The 19,774-nt window shown below is 40.0% G+C and overlaps 1 protein-coding gene across 6 annotated transcripts in view; it reads right to left on the bottom strand.

Moving 5' to 3' along the window:
- Positions 1-19,774, bottom strand: part of ENTPD1 (ectonucleoside triphosphate diphosphohydrolase 1) — a 107,052-nt gene that overhangs the window by 37,828 nt on the left and 49,450 nt on the right. For 3 of the 6 annotated variants that reach the window (XR_003905669.1, XR_003905670.1, XM_029932289.1), the window contains exons 1-2: positions 12,432-12,563; positions 6,249-6,376 (exon numbers count right to left, since the gene is read on the bottom strand). Coding sequence is in view for 3 of the 6 variants with exons in the window: in XM_029932289.1 (XP_029788149.1) it covers positions 6,249-6,376; positions 12,432-12,486 (183 nt within the window). In the remaining 3 variants the exon portion in view is untranslated. Of the gene's footprint in view, positions 1-6,248; positions 6,377-12,431; positions 12,572-19,774 lie in introns of those variants that run through there. The other 3 variants (XM_029932292.1, XM_029932290.1, XM_029932291.1) reach the window with 2 other exon arrangements.

Below are 19,774 nucleotides of genomic sequence, written 5' to 3'. Positions count from 1 at the left end.
AACATGGGGCTTGAACTCACAACCCCAACATCAAGAGTCACATGCTCTACTAACTGAGCCAGCCAGGCACCCCAGCTGTGGATTTTTTGTATGCAGTCTTTATTATGTTTAGGTATGTTCCCTCTAAACATACATTGTTGAGGGTTTTTGTCATGAATGTATATTTTAGTTCATTGCATCCTTTTTCTGCATCTATTGAGATGATAATATAGTTTTTATCTTTTCTCTTCCAGACGTGATATATCATGATTGATTTGTGACTATTGAACCACGAATAAATCCCACTTGATTGTGAAGAATGACTTAGTGTATTGTTGGATTTGGTTTGCTAGTATTTTGTTGAGGACTTTTGCATCTATGTTCATCAGAGATATTAGCCCATAGTTGTCTTTTTTTGTAGTGTCTTTATCTGGTTTGGGCATCAGGGTAATGCTGCCTCATAGAATGAATTTGGAAGCCTTCCTTCCTCTTCTATTTTTTGGAATAGTTTGAGAAAAATAGGTATTAGCTCTTTAAATGTTTGGTAGAGGGGAACCTGACTGGCTCAGTTGGTAAAGCATGTGACTCTTGATTTTAGGATTGTAAATTTGAGCTCCATGTTGGGTGTGGAAATTATTTAATAAAATCTTTAAAATATATACATACACATACACATACATACATACATACATACATAGATGTTTAGTACAATTCACCTATGAAGCCGTCTGGTCCTGGATTTTTGTTTGTTGGGAGTTTTTTGATTATTTATTCAATTTCATTGTTGGTAATAGGTTTACTCAAATTTTATATTTCTTCCTGATTCAAATTTGGGAGGCTTTGTTTCTAGGAATTTGTCCATTTGTTCTAAGTTACCCAATTTTTCGGCATATAATTTTTCATAATCTCTTCTAATCCTTTATATTTCTTGGTATGGGTATTTCTCCTCTTTTATTTCTGATTTTGTTTATTTCAATCACCTCTCTCTCTCTCCCTCCCTCCCTCCCTCTTTGGTGAGCCTGGCTAAAGGTTTATCAAGCTGGTTGATCTTTTCAAATAACCAGCTCTGGTTCCATTTATCTATACTATTGTCTTTTTTGGTTTACACTGCATTAATATCTGCTCTGATCTTTAATATTTCCTTCCTTCTACTGGTTTGAGGTTTTGTTTGTTATTCTTCTAGCTCCTTTAGGTGTAATATTAGGTTGTTTATTTAAGACTTTTCTTGTTTTTTGAGTTAAACCTGCATTGCTATGAACTTCCCTCTTAGAACAGCTTTGCTGCATCCCAGAAATTTTGAACAGTTACGTTTTCATTTGCATTTGTCTCCCTGTATTTATTTCCTCTTTGATTTCTTGGTTGATCTGCTCATTGTTCAGTAGGCATGTTCTTTAACCTCCATATATTTGTGCTCTTTCCAGATTTTTGCTTGTGGTTGATTTCTAGTTTCACAGCGTGGTAGTCAGAAAAGATCCATGCTAAGACTTCAATATTTTTAAATTTATTGATACTTGTTTTGTAGCCTAATATGTGATCTATTCTGGGGAATGTTCTGTGTGCGCTTGAAAAGAATGCATATTCTGTGGGCACCTGGGTGGCTGAGTTAACTGAGTGACTGTGGCTCAGATCATGGTCTCACAGTTTATGGGTTCGTGCCTCCTACTTTTCTTACTCCTGCCTGTGGTCTGTCCTTAGCACTCAAAGAGATCCTCCTGGATCTGGATTTCTGTTTCCATCCCCAGACTCAGGAATTTTTCAGATATTTCTTCAAATAATGTTTCTGCCCCCTCCCCTTCTCTCTCTTCTTTCTTAGAGCCCTATAATGCAAATGTTTTTATGCTTGATGGTGTTGCTGAGTTCCCTGAGTCCTTTTTTATTTTATTTCTTCCATTCAGCTTGATAGCTTCCCATTCCTCTGAGCTCCAGGTCACTGATCCATTCATCTGCTTCCTCTAGTTTACTATTTATTCCATCTAGTGTATTTTTTATTTCAATTTGAGTATTTCATCTCTGAATTGTTCTTTTTTTGTTTTCTGGTTCTTTGTTAAGAGTGTCACTCTTTTCTTAAGTCCAGTGACTATCTTTATGACCATGAATTTAAATTCTCTGTCAGGCATATTACTTATCTGTTTGTTATCTCTTGCTGTGATTGTGTACTGTTCTTGTATTTGGGACATATTCCCCTGCCTCCTCACTTTGTCTAATTCTCTGCATCTTTTTCTTCTGTGTGTTGAGAAAGACAGCTACATCCCTTGTACTTGAAAGGACTGGCTTTATGAAGAAGAGGTCCTGTAGTGACCTGCCATGCCGTGTTCCCTGTTCACTAGAACCTGGCACTTCAAGGGTGTCTCCTGTGTGTCATGTGTGTGCCCTGCTGTTGTGGCTGAGACACTTTTGCCTTCAGTCCAAATCTTTGCAATGGCTCTCTACCTGTTGTAGGCAGGGTTTGGTCCCTGTGCTGTTAGTGGGCCAGTCTGGGGTCACCTTCAGCTTGAATTGAGTCAGACCAGGTGTTTACCAGAGATGCAGTAGCACCAAACTGCAGGGCATTTTTCTTGTGTTGTATTCTGAGAGACTTTCATTGGTTAATGGGGCCTGCAGTCAGACCAGATATCTGCCCCAGCCCACTGCTAGGACTGCAGTCAGACTGATGTGTGTGGTTATCTTCTCCTCTCCCTGGGGCAGGAGTCAATTTGGGGTGGTGCTGGGCCATCAGGGCTGCTTGCACAAAGCTAGGCTTGTTGCACCACTCTGGATGGACCCTGGCCAAGTGCATACTGATGTGGGCAGGTACACCAAAGAATGTGGGGCTAGGGGCCTGGGACACACAGTGTTAGCAAGGTTTGTGTAGGTCTGCTGTGGAAAGGGATCTGTAGCCACCAGAACCAAGGCTGGCTGGATAAGGAGTGGATTTCAAGAAGCACTTGGGATCAGGGTGGGTTGTGTTAGCAAGGTCTGTTGTGATAGGAGATCATGAGTGAGACACCTGCATGTCCTCAGGAGAACACAAGGGTGGGGCAGGCTGTTAGCAATTTAGCTAGTGTTGGAACAGTGCTGGTTAGCAGGTGTCCATGTGTTTATGTTGGTAGGTGGGGGAGGGAGATGGCATCCACCAGCTCCTTTATTCCTGGAGAAGTTTCTCAATGATCCCTACCCTTCCAAGCACATGCTCTGATATTAGTAAACAAATCTCCCTCCTGCACACCCCAGGTGACTTTCAAACTGCTGCTGGTATGTTGTATCTCCAGGGGCTGTTTGTTGTGTTATCTCTTTAAGGCTAGGGGCTCAGTTTCCTCTTACCACCCTGGCTCTTCCATAACTAATCCCACTAATTTTCAAGGTTCCAAGTGTTATTCTCTACAAACTTTAAGAACTTGAGAAATTAGGTCCCTGCTTTACATGCAGGATCCCCATGTCTGGGGTGCTTGGTGTGAGAGTCTTGTCTTCTCCTGTTTCCATGTCTGTATTGTCCTTCCCTCCTGCAGACAGTTCCACAGGTCCATTTAGCTTCAAAGCACATCTCTGCCCTTCCTACCCTCTGTGATGTGGCCCCTTCTCTACATTTAACTGTGGAGAGTCTGTTCTGCCAGTCTTCAGATCACTTTCTGGGTTACTTACACTGATGTAGGTGTTACCTTGTTCCATGGGACAAGATGAGCTTAGGGTTCTCCTATTCTGTCTTCCCCAGAAGTTTGGTTATATGTTTTTCAAGCAAATGTACCAGGTACAAATATCAAAGTAAGTGTTATCCTTTAAATCATCACTTTTGAAAGGAATTAAATGTATTCCAATAAACTACTCAAAGCACTTAAGTAGCTCATGACATTTGTGATGATCCTGGTATTAGTTTATAAATCACCCAAGAAAAGAGTCTCATTTATTGCTCCTTATTTTAGATTTTGTAATATTTCATCATATATCTTATTCATCAAACTTAGTTTTGAATGATTTACGAGATATTATTAAAGAGTATGCTCCAAAGCAGCAATGTCTAATTAAACTTTCTGCAGCAATAGATATGTTCTATGTCTGTACTGTGCAAGTTAGTAGACCCCAGCCACATGAGGCTATTGATTACTTGGAATGTGGCTGGCACAATTAAAGGACAAAATCTTTTATTTTATTTTAATTAACTTAAGTTGAAATAGCTGCGTATGACTAATGACTATCGAATTGGGCAGTATACAGAGCTTAAAGCCATCACCAAAGAAAAGTTCCTAAAATACTTTTGCCCTCAATATATGCCAGCAATCTTACTAAAACTAATGTATGACCTTAATAAATGGCTAATTTGCATATATAAATTGATCTTTATGTTACATAAACCAGTGATATTACTATAAAGATTCACTTCATATGCCAGTGTTTACTCTTCAAATACTCATACCTCTTATTTAAAGACCTTGTTCCATTTTGTGGGTCCAACACAACACAGAATCACAAGAAAGTCAATAGTGACCACTGCGATTGAAGTGTTCTTTGGGAACACAGAGCTCAGGTCTGTCATGGATTTTGCCTCCTAGGCAGTCCCCCTCTCCAATAATGCAATAATGAACATGTAAAAAGGTCAAGTCAAGAAGGCATGTACTTTTGGAGCTGGTAAACAAATAGCAGAACCAAGCTGTCACGTGACTTCAACTGTGAGTGAAGTTTTGCCAAGACAGCCGACATCACTCAACATTAAAAGGCAAGAGACCATTGACAATGAGATAATATCAGCCTTCTGTGCTGACAAAGGGGCTGCTGTGCACAGCTCCACTGAATTGAGTTGGTGTCGCAAAGGAATGCCAATGTAACATCCAGGCCTCTGCTACACAGCAACTGATTTGGGTGGGTGGCAAAAGTTTTTGAAGCCTAGCACATGCCTCCATCTTTCCAGTCTCACACTTTAGTAACTTGAAATACAAGAAAATATACTTTTGCACACGAGCCTCCATGGTCAAGTTAACTTCCAGACATGTCATCTCCTACATGTACATATACACCAATATGTACAAAATTAGCATATTGGTATATTCTGGGACCTTTTAGCTTTATTTACTTGTCGATTTATTTAATTTCAATGAAAGCTTAAAAAAGGTGTATTTACAACATAAATTTACATTTACCACATGCTTATGAATTAATAGATTAAATGCTAATGGCCACATTATAAGGTACTTGTGAGATATTCATGTTTTTAAAATTTTACTTTGATGAACTTGAAAGGAAGTAGAAATAAATCACAGCATAGGTAATGACCCTAATTATTTTTAAATTTTTATTTATTTAAATTCAAGTTAGCTAACATGGAGTATAGTACTGGTTTCAGGAGTAGAACCCACTGATTCATCACTTACATATAACAGCCATTGCTCATCCCAGCAAGTGCCCTCCTTAATGCCCATCACCCATTAGCCCCCACCCACCTCCCCTCTAGCAACCCTCTGTTTGTTCTCTGTATTTAAGAGTCTCTATGGTTTGCCTCTTTCTCTGTTTTTGTCTTATCTTTCCTTCCCTTTCCCTGTGTTCATCTGTTTTGTGTCTTAACTTTCACATATGACTGAAAGTATATGATATTTTTCTTTCTCTGACTCATTTTGCTTAGATAATACACTCTAGTTCCATCCATGTTGTTGCAAATGGCAACATTTCATTCTTATTTTCAATGATACTTAGTTTTTCAAATGTGGAAATTTTCCAAGAAATCTGTCCACCCATGAATTCATTGCAAAATCCTATATTTGATATATTTTCTCTGCATTTTAAAAACTGATTTTGTTTATTTCTTTAGTACTTCAAAGATGAGGAACAAATCTTCTCCTCAATTTTTGACTTTCAAAGTGCTTTACTTTTTATCTCAAATAAATTTTATTATTTTGGTAACACTAGTAACTGAGTAAGAAGAACAAAGAGTACAGTGTTATGACACATCCACAATGAAACAATGAGTAAGAAGTAGAAATAGTACTAAACCAGAGAGTATCAGCATAAAATATTACCACAGAATACCAGCACATAACTGAATGTAGTGAATAAAGTATTGTTCCTTTTAAAGTATTAACAATAATTATTGCTGAACAAGCATAAACACAACTATCTTCCCACCACTAATTGATTCAAAGCATTCTCTTCTCCAGTATGAACACTGTTTCCATTTTACCCCCCTACTTTAACAGATACTGACTCACTCGTGAGCTCCTAGGACCTCCATTCTTCCTGAATGCTCTGATTTACCATAACCTCCTTACCCCCGGACACCAACAAGACCCCCTCAAGATCTGAGTTACCTTAACATTTTCTGGTAGTGGTTTGTTCTGGGTCAATGCCACAGCAGTCAAAGCAATCACAGCCAAGATAGAGGAGAAGCCAAGGATGATCAGTATATTTCTGGAACAAAAACTCTTCAGTCCAGACTCTAAAACCAAAAACAGAAAAGAAAATATCAGTAAGAAGTCAACAAACATTGATTTTCCTCCACTTTCTGTATGGTCTTGTGCTAGCTATCCGGAGACATCAAAGATAGATAAAAGTTAATCTTTATCCATAAACATTTGGAATGTAATAGGGAAATACTTCAAGAATAAAAGGATTTGTCTTCTCTCCACTGCTCCTTAATTTCAAATCCATTTAAGTACAAAAGCAAAGTTGCTTAGGTGCTAGCAACAGACAGTAATTAATGGAGCATCATACTTCTATGAGGAAAATAAAATCTGATTCACAGTCATGAGGTGATAGCAGAGTTGAAACACAGGAAGTCATTTCTCAGGTAAGTCATGTGACTGATACCTGGGCAGAATTTTCTCTCTCTTCCTTAAGAAACCATGTGTGACTGGAGAGATGATCAGACATTGAAAATGTAAGATATTTGACATTTTAATATTCAAACATAACCTGGGGATTTCTACTACTTTGTGTTGAAATAATTCTTTAGTGTGCCTTGAGCTCTTCAGAACACCTTATTTTCATGACCAGATTCAGAGAATGGACTTGCTGTTCTTGGTGTAACAACAAATAGTTTCACAAAACAGTTTCAATACTTTGGTGCAGCTGCTCTGGAAAACAGTATGGAGGTTCCTCAAAAAACTATCAGTAGAACTCCCCTATTACCCAGCAATAGCACTGCTAGGGATTTATCCAAGGGATACAGAAGTGCTGACACATAGGGGCACATGTACCCCAATGTTCACAGTGGCACTTTCTACAATAGCCAAATCATGGAAAGAACCTAAATGTCCATCACCTGATGAATGGATCAAGAAGATGTGGTATATATACACAATGGAGAACTACATGGTAATGAGAAAGAATGAAATCTGGCCATTTGTAGGAAAGTGGATGGACCTCGAGGGTGTCATGCTAAGCGAAATAAGTCAGGTGGAGAAGGACAGATACCATATGTTTGGACTCATAGGTCTAACAGGAGAAACCTAATGGAGGATCATGGGGAGAGGAAGAGGGAAAGAGAGTTGGGGAGAGAGAGGGACGCAAAACCTGAGAGACTATTGAATACTGAAAAGGAACCAAGGGTTGAAGGGGGAGGGGGAAGGGAGATGGTGGTAATGGAGGAGGGCATTTGTGGGGAAGAGCACTGGGTGTCATATGGAAACCAATTTGACAATAAACTATTTTTAAAAAGCAAAAAAAAAATACTTTTGTGCCATAGCACTGTTGACAAACAAAAGAATAAAAAATAAAAAAATAATAAAAGGATTTGTTTGTCCTGTGATGAGTGCCAAGACTGAATTAGTGGCTGTGGTGAGGAGAATGGACAGAATTAGACCAGTGGTCAGATAAGGAATGAGAGAAGAATCCCAAACTGGCAGTTTAATAGGTCATATAGGTCTATCACAGTACAAGTAACAACAAAAAAGCAAGGATCATTCTCATTTCTCAAATCTACCACAAAATGTTTAAGATGCTAAAAAGTACTCGGAATATATCATCAAATGTGAAACTCTTACTACCCCAATCTGTCTTCTGGCTTGACACTCCCTTGCATTTCTATCACACCTATATGTTGTAACTGGTAATAGCATAGAGGCTGTAGAGTTTTGAACATGTCATCATTCACATTATCTCATCTATTCTTTTCCTGTCTCAACCTGTCATGGGGCATAAAAAAAAGCTCCAGAGAATGATACAAAAGGCAAAAATTACTTTCATCATTATAAACAGAGCATATAGCAGAAGGGAACAAGAAATGGAATGCTGCCCCATTCCCTCCATTCTAACAACTCACTCTCTTCCTCTCTCAAACTGTCCCTGAACTTTTTTCTTAGGCTTTGAAGAAGGATAGGATAAAGCAATAAAGAAGCACGTGGAATGAGATGGGTTCTGCAGAAGAGACTGCACTTCTCTGGAGACAGGACTTGGGATTAAAACAGCTGAATGAGGAGCTCATTGAGTCCCCGCTCTGGGTTTCCCTCTTGATCAGCAGCAGACACTGCATGCTGAAACAGGAGCTCCTTCTTAATCTCTTGAGCAGAAGCTTGGATTTAATCCAAAGAACTGTAACTGTATGGGTTTCCAATCTGCTCATCAACCTCTAGTATCTTGACCAATCTTTATTCATCAGACCAAACAGTACAAAACTTAGGAGAAAAAGTTTTAACAAAACCAGAAGCTACTGCTTCCAAACACAGGAGCAATAGATGAAATACACAGCACTTCTCCCTTCTCAATAGAACTTCAATTCTGTTCAGATGTTTGCCGTTCCCCCAAGCGGTCCACATACCTCATGGGAAAAGGATACACCCCTCCAGCTCAGGGTCAAGCCTGATCATTGTGCATAGTCTCATTCCCTCACCAGTGACCGGTTCAACAATGGATATGTACCCAAAAATAGCCCATGAGATCCTGGAGGAAGGATGCTGGGGCAGGTTCAGGAAAAGAAAGGCAGCTTTCTCATCTTCCTCAGACATTGCCCTGCCTGGAGAGGATGGCCTCCAATGATGGCAGAACACAGAGAACTTAAGTTTTTTATGGCCTTTTGAACTGATAAAACAACAAACCCTGATCCAATCCTCCCATAGACTTATGCTTTGGCTTAGTTAGAGTCAAGATTTTAATACTTTGAAGCCAAAACATCCTAATATAACTGGTGTGGCAGAAGTCCCTGTTTGATGCCAGGGCTCTGGAATCTGGGGAAGAGCACCCCTAGGTACCACCTGCCTCAGTTCCCAAAGTTGTGATATTGACAATCACAACTCATAACAAGCCACACTTTGGATGAACAATGACAAATCCAATGCCCAAGGGTAGCACACTGCAGCAATGTTTCTGTTTTATTGAATTTTGAATGCTCTATTCCCTCAAGCTGTTCCAAAAAATTTTACCTATTATTTTGTTCTCATAAATATGGCAATTTTGCTACCTAACTTTTCTTCCACAACCATTGGGCACTAATCTTAGTAGTGAAAAAGACCAACAAGGCCTCTGCTCTTTGGAGTTCACAATCTAGCTGGGTAGATAAATAAGCCAGAAGTCATAAGTAAAAGACTTCAGGTCATGATACATGCTAAGAAGAAATTAAAACTAAGGGACATTTACAGTTTAATGGAAATTAAGTAATGGGACATTCAGCAAAGTTGCAGTGGGAGAATTAAACTGAATCAGGAAAGCTTCTCCAAGAAGGTGACATTTGAGCTGATACCTGGATGTTGAGAAAACACCAGCTATGAGAAGGAGTAACAACATTCCAAAAAAGGGGAACAGCAGCTGCAAAAGCCCTGAGGTAGGAAGCAGCCTAATGTGACTCTGTTTCTTCCATTTCCTAATGAGATTATTTACTAACATCATTATTCCTGACAGTTGGAAATAATACTTTTCCACATTTGCCCAGCTTTTCAATGACATCCATGTTATTAGAATATACTAAAGACTTCATCACATTCTTATTAAAAATATGACAAGAAAAAACTTAGAGATAAAGCTTAGGAATTTTTAATACAAAATTTTTAAAAGCTTTATTACCAAAAGATAATGGCTAAGTTTGTTTTTCATGTAACTGGCTAGATTACCAGGGAGGAGTAATTAAACTACTACCATGTTTTCTATGGATTATGGCAGGTAGTTTTCCAAAGCCCTGATCACATGCAGGAAACCAGACTCTTCTTAGGAGGTGGTCCTAGATGTACCACTAAACCCAAGGGTCCAGGTGGGACTTAGCTGTGATGTGCTTATAGAAAGGGAACCACTTAGGTTACTACCCCTCTCCTCTGGCCTCCAGAGCCCTTTCAGATGTAATGACTGCTATTATCAACATTACTGTCTCTTCCAGCCTCCTTGAAAAGTCCCTTTATTTGCCTTGTGGATAACAGAAATTTGGTTTTTATCACACAATGTGAAATGCCATTTTAAAAAACAATTTCAAGAAGCATTTTTAAAATCAAAATATCTAATGGTAAAGTGTTGTGTTTGTTTTCCTTTGAATTATCTCACTATACTGGAAAATTCAAGATTGCCACTTCTTTCCCATTTTTTCCCTTTCATATGATGAGCAAGAAAATGTTTCTATTTAAGATGAGAATCAGGTAGAACATTCAGCTCTTCACTTGAGGCACAAAACCGAAGGAAACCCAAGCTTTGAGAAAACCAATTGATTTCAAGCCAATTACCTATGTCTGAGGAAAAAAACAAAAAACAAAATTGATTTTTTTATTCTTATGCAACAGCCATCCTGACATCTATAGTTAGCATCCTATTAAAGTGAAGATCAGTTTTATTTAATTTTATCCTTAGAACAAATTCTGCTGAACAGAGAAATCCTGGTATTTCTACTTCATGATATCAAAGATGTAATATCTTAAAATTTCACTACACGAGAAAAAGATTTGGAGTGTGGGCAGATGTGGTGGGTTTCAGGCAAAAACTAAAGTTTTACTCTGCTGATCCTGTGTGACTCATTAGATTCAGACTGTTTCCAATTTGATGGGTCACATCCGGACTAAGCTTGGCTCCTCACATAGAGAAGAGCAAACATAGACAAGTGCTGGTGAGTAAACACCAGTAGAGTGCTGTGGTCCTCGATGTGGGCATTGACAAAGCCTAGTGACAGGACAGTCACTGAAGTTCAGGGGACTGGTCCTAATCTGGCCCCACCATTCCTCCAGATCACAGTGTCCAAGTCCCTGCACCATTTCTCCTACCTTCTTTCCTTTCCATTAGGTAGTTGTTCTTGGTGACACACATTTCAATTGTTCTCACACTCCAGGGTTTTAAGATCTTTTCTCAATTTCTCAGTTCATTCCAGGTGCCTTAGACCCAACCTCTTCCATGGCAATATCCACTCTGGTCCAGTCACTTTCATCTCTGCTACAACAGACCTTTCTCATACCTCCCACCCTTCCCTATCAGAATCCATCCATTGTGTGGCTGCAGAAATCTCCAATAACTGACATTCCCATGGTTCTTCCTGATCAAGACTCTAAGGTAGCTTCCTGCCAGATGAAAGCCATTCTGATCTACCTAGATCTCTCAACCCTCTGGAAATATAAGCCCTTTCTTTTCTAAACAAAAAATTAACATTTATTTTTGAGAGACAGAGAGAGACAGTGTGATCAGGGAAGGGCAGAGAGCAGCAGAGAGAGAGGGAGACACAGCATCTGAAGCAGGCTCCAGACTCTGAGCCATCAGCACAGAGCCCTATGTGGAGCTTGAATCCACTAACCATGAGATCATGACCTGAGCCGAAGTTGAATGCTTAACCAACTGAGCCACCCAGGTGCCCTGTAAGCCCTTTCTATCTCACCATTCCAAGAAGCAGATGTTTTTCTTCAAGATCATACTGCCTGACATTATGATCACTAGAATGTAAGTACCCTGAGTATAGGGACTTTTCTTCTGGATTGTTCATTGCCATATTCCCAGTTGATGAATACATGAATTTTGGATTCTGGTTTTTCCTGAGAAATCGGAAATTTCTATCACTTAGAATTCTATTCCCCTCTTTCTCCTCATCTTTTTCCTTGTCTCTTTTAAAATCAAGCTCAATTGGAGGCTATGTTCCCGTCCATATGCTTCAAAGCTCAACTGTTCCAGTAGTTCTCTCCTCAGGTGGTGCTTCTGGATACTTACTGGATTGACCCATTTCAGTTTGGGAGATCTATAGGTATTGTGGGGGAGGGGCTATGCTTCATTTGTTCTTTCAATTAGCCATTCAACAATTATTAGTCATTTATAGTCATTTGTATTATCTACACTCAGCACCATAAGGGTAAATAAGAAATCATCAAGGGCCTTTAAAGTCCCACACCTGCCTCTTGTGATTAAGTGCTGAGGCTACCCCCATGAGGTACCCCCATTGTCATAGTGAAGTGCTGAGGCTACCCCCATGAGGCTACCTCCATTGTCATAAGACAATCACACGACAAATATAGACAAAGTCTCTGTTGAAGCTGAGACTGTGCCGAGGCCAGGTGAGATGGATCCAGGAGGAATAAATACTATCACATGGGAGGTCCTCTCTATACCTTCTGGCCATGGTGGATCAGGAACAGAGAATCTTTCCTGAAAGAACATCATCATGAGGGGTCACCGAGCTAATAGTCGCCATGTTCCATGAGCAGAATGCTAAACTCCATGGACTTCTAAAAGGTGGATCAAGCTACAGCAGAATCCGGACAAGCTCATCTTTGCTCAGCCTCTCTAAGCTTCCATTTCCTCATGTGCAAAATGGGGTCTTAATAGTACTTACTTCATAGGGTTGCTAGGTAAGATTCAATGAGCTAATAATACATAGCAGCCTAGTTCAAGAGCCTTCACTGTACTCCCGATTCTGCTCTTAGAATTTATATAAAGCCACCCATTTAACCCTCACAACAATCCTGTGAGGTAAATGTACTATTATCATCTGCATCAGTTTCCTAGGGCTATCAACAATGAACAGACTTGGTGACTTAAAGCAATAGAAATTTATTCTGGCACAATTCTGGAAGGCAGAAGTCCAGAATTAAGGTGTCAACAGGGCCAGACTCTGGAGGAGATGTCTTTCTTGTCCTGGCATTCTTTAGCTTGTGGCTGCATCTCTCTAATCAGTCACTGTCTGCAGATGTGTTATATTTCCCTCTCTTTTATCAGGACACCAGTCATTAGATTTAGGGCCCACTCTAAATCCAGAATGGTCTCAAGATCCTTAATTACATTAGCAAAGACCCGCTTTCTAAATAAGCTCACAACTTACAAATGGTACTATTATCATCATTGTCATTTTACAAGTGAGGGAAGTGAATCACAGAGAGGCTAAGTAAATTGCCCAAAGTTACTCTGATGTAAATGTTGAGATCAGGGAGTAAGCATAGGTATTCTGGACCCAGACGCCTGGCTTTTAACCACTGCCCCACCCTGTACCACATGACTGAGGCTTAGTACAGTGCCTGGCACATAGTCCTGGTGCTCTATGTGGGAGCCAACCCCATCATTCAAAAGTGAAAAGCGACGAATGTTGAGGATTTGGCTATAAGAGTGGTCTGGACTGTTGTCACATTTGACAGGCAATGTTGTACCTTTGAAATAGAGTCTTTTGTCCCTAGAAGTCAGAAGCTTGGAGCTAAGTAGCAGAGGCTGAGATTGTAATTCCCCAAGAAATTAAGGGACTTGGTCAAAGTCATACATTTTTTTGTTTGTTTTCTGAGAGGGGGAAGGGGCAGAGAGAGAGGGAGCCTGAAGCAGGCTCCAGGCTCTGAGCTGTTGGCACAGAGCCTGATGCGGGGCTCAAATCCATGAACTATGAGATCATGACCTAAAACTGAAAGACACTTAGCTAACTGAGCCACCTTGGTGCCCACAATCATACATCTAGCAAATGGCAGAGAGGGTTTCAGTCCAAGTCTCTCACATCCACCTCACGGTCTCAGCCATTGCTCTGCATTAGGGACACGTAGAAATTAATTACTCTGCTTTGTTCCTTGACTCAATGCAAAAGAACTCACCCCAAGTTCTGTTCAAATGGGAAGATCTTACTCCATCTCACACTGCCCATATTTACCCAATTCATAAATCCAGAGCCAAATTTGAGGACAAAGCTGTTTAATTTGGTAGGGTTTTTTTTCCTGTGTTTTTAAGTCAAGGAAGTTAGTACAATGTCAACAAATACACAAATGCTAAAAATAAAGACCTCCATGATGACTAGTTAGTTAAAGGGCAAAAGGCAAAGGAGAGGGAGGGAAAACACAACTGACCCAGTCTGGGGGGACATGGGCAAAAAGAGCCAGAGAATAAGAGGAGAAGGAAGAGGTGGAGGATGCAAATGAAAAAGAGAGGGAGAGATGATTAATGGAGTAAATTACCCATGCCCTGTCCCACTGATCTCTTGAACCACAAACTTCAGAGGAAGTTATTTGCTTCTATTTATGATCATTTATTCCTAATCTTTGAAATGTTAATTAGCTGGTTAATGTCAGTCCAGAACTCTTTAGAAAAGGAGCAATTTATCTTAACAAAGTGGCCTGGCTGGTCCTTAGTGAGCCCCATCTGAGGCTCAGCTTGGGCAGAAGGAGCCCAGTTAGGGACATTCAGGCAGTGAAAATGTGAGTAGGGGTGCAGAACAAGCGCTTTCTGCAAATCAGATTCTGCCACCCCCATGTTCCCCTCCCACAGCTCCGGCTGTGAGCTGTGCTCTCTTCAGATTACCAGCAAGTAACTGACTTTGCATTTGGTGTGCCTGACTCGAAAAATGTTAATGACTGCAAAAATCAAATGCCAACAGGGGCTCTATGTGTGAGAAATAAGGAAGCAAAGGAATCTCCTTCCTCACTCTCCTCCGTCTACTTCCTCCCACCACACCATCTACCTCCTTACTCACACCCCTTCTGGCCTGTCCTGAATTGTTTTGCCCATAGAGTGTACAGAACACAGTAAGTCTTTGTGGTCATCATGGAATCCGTATTCAAGTATAGGGCTGGCAAGGAAGAGGGTTGTTTCCAGCAAAGTGACATCACTGAGACTGCAGACAGGAATTCCCTGTGTCCCAGCCAAGAAGTGTAACAATCTCGTGTATTGATGGTCTCTGCACTAAGCACATTGCTTTCACTAAATCAATCCTCTTCCACATCTGAATGGAAGAATTGCACCCTGGGGAATATACCCCTTCTCAAAGCAGCTGCATTTGTCAACAAGCTTTGGTTAGTTGCAGCCAGTGAGAAAGCCTACGAAAACCTGCACTGGCCATATATCACCAGGGTGAGGGGCAGAGCTGAGGTGGAGTAAACTGACTCACTCAGGTTACTTAGACTTCAGTCCCCTGTGTTCTATACCTTACATTCATAAATTCTCTCATTTCTATCTCCACATCTTTGCACTCATGAGATATAAAAGTCAGAAGCAACATAAAAATATTTCTGCAGCAAAATATGCCATCAACAAAGCAAAAAATTACAAACTAAGAAAACGGTTTGCAACAGTATGAACCAGTTAGTTTCCTTAATATAGTCATTAAAAATCATTAAGAATATAATCAAGCTACCTAATAGAAAAATAAAGCAAAAAACATGAATAGGAATTTCAAAGAAATATATTCTTAACGTATTAAATGTATTCTGTGTCCTTAATTAAAGAAATGTAAATGAAAAAATGAGATAGCTTTTATCACTTATCAGAATAGAAAAGGTGTTTTTTATTTGATAACATTACTACATACTTATCAGAATGGCCAAAAAAAAAAATACTGACAATACCAAATATTGGCAAGGATGTGGAGCAACTAGAACTCTCATATTTTGCTGCAGGGGATGCAAAATGGCACAGCCGCTTTTTAAAGAGTTTGGCAGTCCTTTATGAAGTTAAACATATAACTGCCATATGACCAGGCAATCCCACACTTAGGTATTTATCCAAGGAGAGTTAAGACATAGGCCTACACAAAAACCTGTACCTAAGTATTTGTAACATCGCCCAAAAACTCAAAATAACCCAAATGCCCATCAACAAGTGAATGTACCGAAATTATGACACAATCGTATAGTGTAATTCTTCTCAGCAACAAAAAAGGAATAAACTACCTATAAATGCAACAACATGATTGAATCTCAAAGCATTATGCTAGGTGAAAGAAGCCAGACTCAAAAAGGCTATATACTGTATGATTTAATTTATACAGTATACTGGAAAAGGCAAAACTAAAGACAGAAATCAGACCAATGGGTAAGAGGTTCAGGGACAGAGGACTGACTACAAAATGCAAAAGGTCGTAAGAGGAAACTTTCTGAGATGATGGAAATACTCCATATCTTGATTGTGATGGTATTAGATGACTATATACATTTGTTTAAAATTCACAGAACTGTATACCTAACAAGGGTGAATTTTAAGTAAGGAAATTCAATAAAGAAATTCTATTTATCAACAAGGAAGTAGGGAAACAGACATTTCTTACATGTTGGTGAGAGTAAAAATTCATACAACCTCTTTGGTGGGTGGCAATTTTGTAATATGTATGAAAGAGTAAAGTGTAAATATCCTTTAACCTCAGAATTCTACTTTAAAATTTTAACCTGCTGATAATACTTATGAATATATAAAAAGATGAATGTATAAGGAAGGCTGTTCAGTGTAGCATCATTTGTAATAGCAAGACTAAAAATGACTAATGGTCCATTAATTGGGGTGTGGATATTAAAATTCTGAAACACTGCAGATAATATTATGTAGGTATAAAAAAAAGATTTTGATCTATGAATGTTGATGCAAACGTTCTTCAAAATATTTTTTATATGCAAAGCAAAATGTGGAACAATATGTACAGTATGTTCCCATTGGATAGAGGCATAGGCATCTCTGGAAGAATATGAATTTGCTAGGACTCAGGATTCAGCATATAGTCATACTCATGGCTAAGACTTATTACAGTGAAAGGATATGAAGCATCAGCAAAGAGAAATAAAAAAGCATGGGACTACATCTGGGGGAAACGGGTACAAGCTTTCAAGAGTCCTCTCCCAGTGGAGACCACAGGACATATTTAATTTTTTCCAGCAATGAGTTAGAAATACATATGTGAAATATTGCCTACCTGTGAAGCTCACCAGAGACCCAGTGCCCAGACCTTTCACTGGGAACTGACACAGAAGCACCTTCCATTCAGCATACACCAGTATTCCAGACTCCCAGAAGGAAAGCAGGTGCTCAGCACAAACCATGCTACCTGCACAGGCCAAGTACAGCAAGCCATCTCCACCAATCCTCAAAATGGTGAGAATTCTTCTGAAACCCAAGCCCACAGACACCATCAAAGGGGACCAACTCAGCAAGCAGGTCCCCTCAAGGATAGCAGTCCCAGGTCTGCATGTTGATTCCCTTCTGCACCGAGCAATTCTTAAAATATTTTACCATGTGACCTTCCTTACTCCCTTCCTCTTTTTCTTTCCTTCCTTCTCTCCTCCTTCCTCTCTCTCTTCCCTCCTTTCTTCCTTGATTCCCTGAGTAATTTAAAATTCTTAATAGAAATTCCTGAAAACCCAGAGGCTTTGAGTTGAAGAAGAAATATTTACAGAGGGTTTCCAGTTTGGAGTAAAATGGCAAAGGTGCTAGGAGCCCGCAAGGTAGGGAATGAGTAAATGGGAAGTTGTACATTGGTAGTTTGATGCTGACTTTGCTGATATTCTGCCCACTGCCACCCTGCTACCCACTGACCAATCTTGATGAGGCCAAGTAGCCATCTCTGTATTCCCTCTCATTCATTCTCCTCAGGTCATTTAATCTCTTTTGTATTCTTTGGGGCAGAGTCGACAGGTTTCACTTGGCCAGACTTTGGGTGGATTTCAGGGAAATTTGGCATCTCCTCTTAGGCACCTCCTCTGTTATGTACATAGAAGAGGGAACACCTCTCTGAATAAGATATAGTCAAGTGTCTAAATGCCCATGGTAACTCCGTCATGGATCATTGGTATCTAAGCAGCTGGCTCTTTCTTTAACCAGCAACACAGAATATCAGAAGTTAGACACTTCTATGAGAACTTGATCTTAGGTTGATAAGTATCTAGTTTCTGTCAAGGGTGTAACAGATACAACTGATATTTGGGAAGGACAATCTAAGAGTCCCTCAGATTTTTTTAGCTTAGTTTTTGTATTCACTTAGTGAGGTAGAAGGCAGGAGGGGTTAAAGAAAGGCCCCTGGATCTTGGAGAAGGGGTATCTTCCTAGAGTAAAACTAGTAAGACCAACACATAACAGATGAGAGCAGATCCTACCAAAATTGCCCACATTTCTTTTTAAATTTTAAATGTACGTTCAGTCCTGTGACTTGAGTATTTCCTCAGATCCAGAATACAACTAAGAAAGTGGTGTCCTACTCAATTTTGTACCCTCAATAAAGAATGTGTAAATATGGTGAGGTGGGGTCATCTGCACGGAGTGAAAGGCCAACTAAAAGAATTAGATGGTGTAGTGTGTATCTAGCATGGTCTGGAGGAAAGGTGCCACTCCCCTGAAAATTCTTTCTCCATAGTGATGAAGGATGATCCCTCTTAGATAATGAAACTAACTTCCCCGACTATGATTTCATGTTCACCAAGCTGTCTTGCCACAATTTTTCTAACAGGGTAAAGAATGAGCTGATGATTGTTAAACAGTAAGAGGGTATTATGCCTTATACATTCATCATTTACATGTTGGGTTTCATGGGATTCTCATTCTTTTTATTCCATAAAGTGAAATATTGTCTTTCCCTTTAAGATACAGGCTGTCTGTAGACTCTGGATGCAATGCAGAGACCACCAAAGCTATGTGTACGGCACATTCCATGGACTTTCTGCTCACACCCATACACAGTCTGCTATCTTACTTGCTCAGACACCAGAGGTAGGAGGGGTACAACCAGACAAGGAAACAGACTTGGGGGGCCAAAGCAGAAAAGAGTGATTCCATATGCTTTCTCTCCTTTGGAATTATAGTATTGTTCTGAATGGAAGGGAAACTGTCTCCACCTCAGAAAAAACTCAGAATACCGCACAAAAAGAAGCATACATTAGGTCCTTGGAATTGATGACTAAAATAGTTCAAATTCTTTATAAAAATTCCTGCAAACCCAAGGACTCTGGGGAACACATGAGTTGAAGAGGAAAATTTTACCCCACCTTTTGGGGATGTCTTTATTGCCTAGAACTGACCACTGGGAATGACACATTGGTAGACCCATCTTTAGGGATGGGATAGTTAAGATAGATAACAAAGACCTATTGGGCTCACTCTCCACCTATTCTCTCAGGACTGGGTGGGGAAAGGCCACTTCCTCTCTTCTTAGAGCTTTTTATGGTACTGTTATGTACTGGTATGTTCCACTTCTCTTGCCTCCAGCTCTCTCCCTCCAGCATCTCCAGTGACCTGACCCATCATGCCACAGCAGTTCTTAAGATCTGACTTGCTCTAACTTGTTTTTTTTTCTCCTTATACTCTGTGCATTCCTAAATTCCATCTCCTTACCTGCTCCCTCCTTGATCCACCACACTCGGCTACTGTCCCACCATCCCACTAAAGCCACTCACAGAAACATCCAATGGATGCTTTTCAGTGTTTACATTTCCTATAGAGTTTGACACTGTTAATTTCTTATTACATAAAGTCTCTCCTTTCTTGGCTTCCATGACACCAGGCTCTCTTGTAATAGTCCTCCTATTTCTCTGACCCCTGATTTACTGGCTCTTCCTTCTGACCATACCCTTTGTTCCAAAGTGCTCCAACTGGGAACCCTAGCTTATCTCATTTTTTTTTAAATAGTTTATTGTCAAATTGGTTTACATAAAACACCCAGTGCTCTTCCCCACAAGTGCCCTCCTCCATCACCACCACCTCTTTTCCCCCCTCCCCCTTTCCCTTCAACCCT

This window comes from Suricata suricatta, chromosome 2 (assembly GCF_006229205.1).
Source record: "Suricata suricatta isolate VVHF042 chromosome 2, meerkat_22Aug2017_6uvM2_HiC, whole genome shotgun sequence".
NCBI lineage: Eukaryota > Metazoa > Chordata > Mammalia > Carnivora > Herpestidae > Suricata > Suricata suricatta.
The sequence above is the reverse complement of the archived record's forward strand: the minus strand, read 5'-3'. Positions and strand labels throughout refer to the sequence as shown.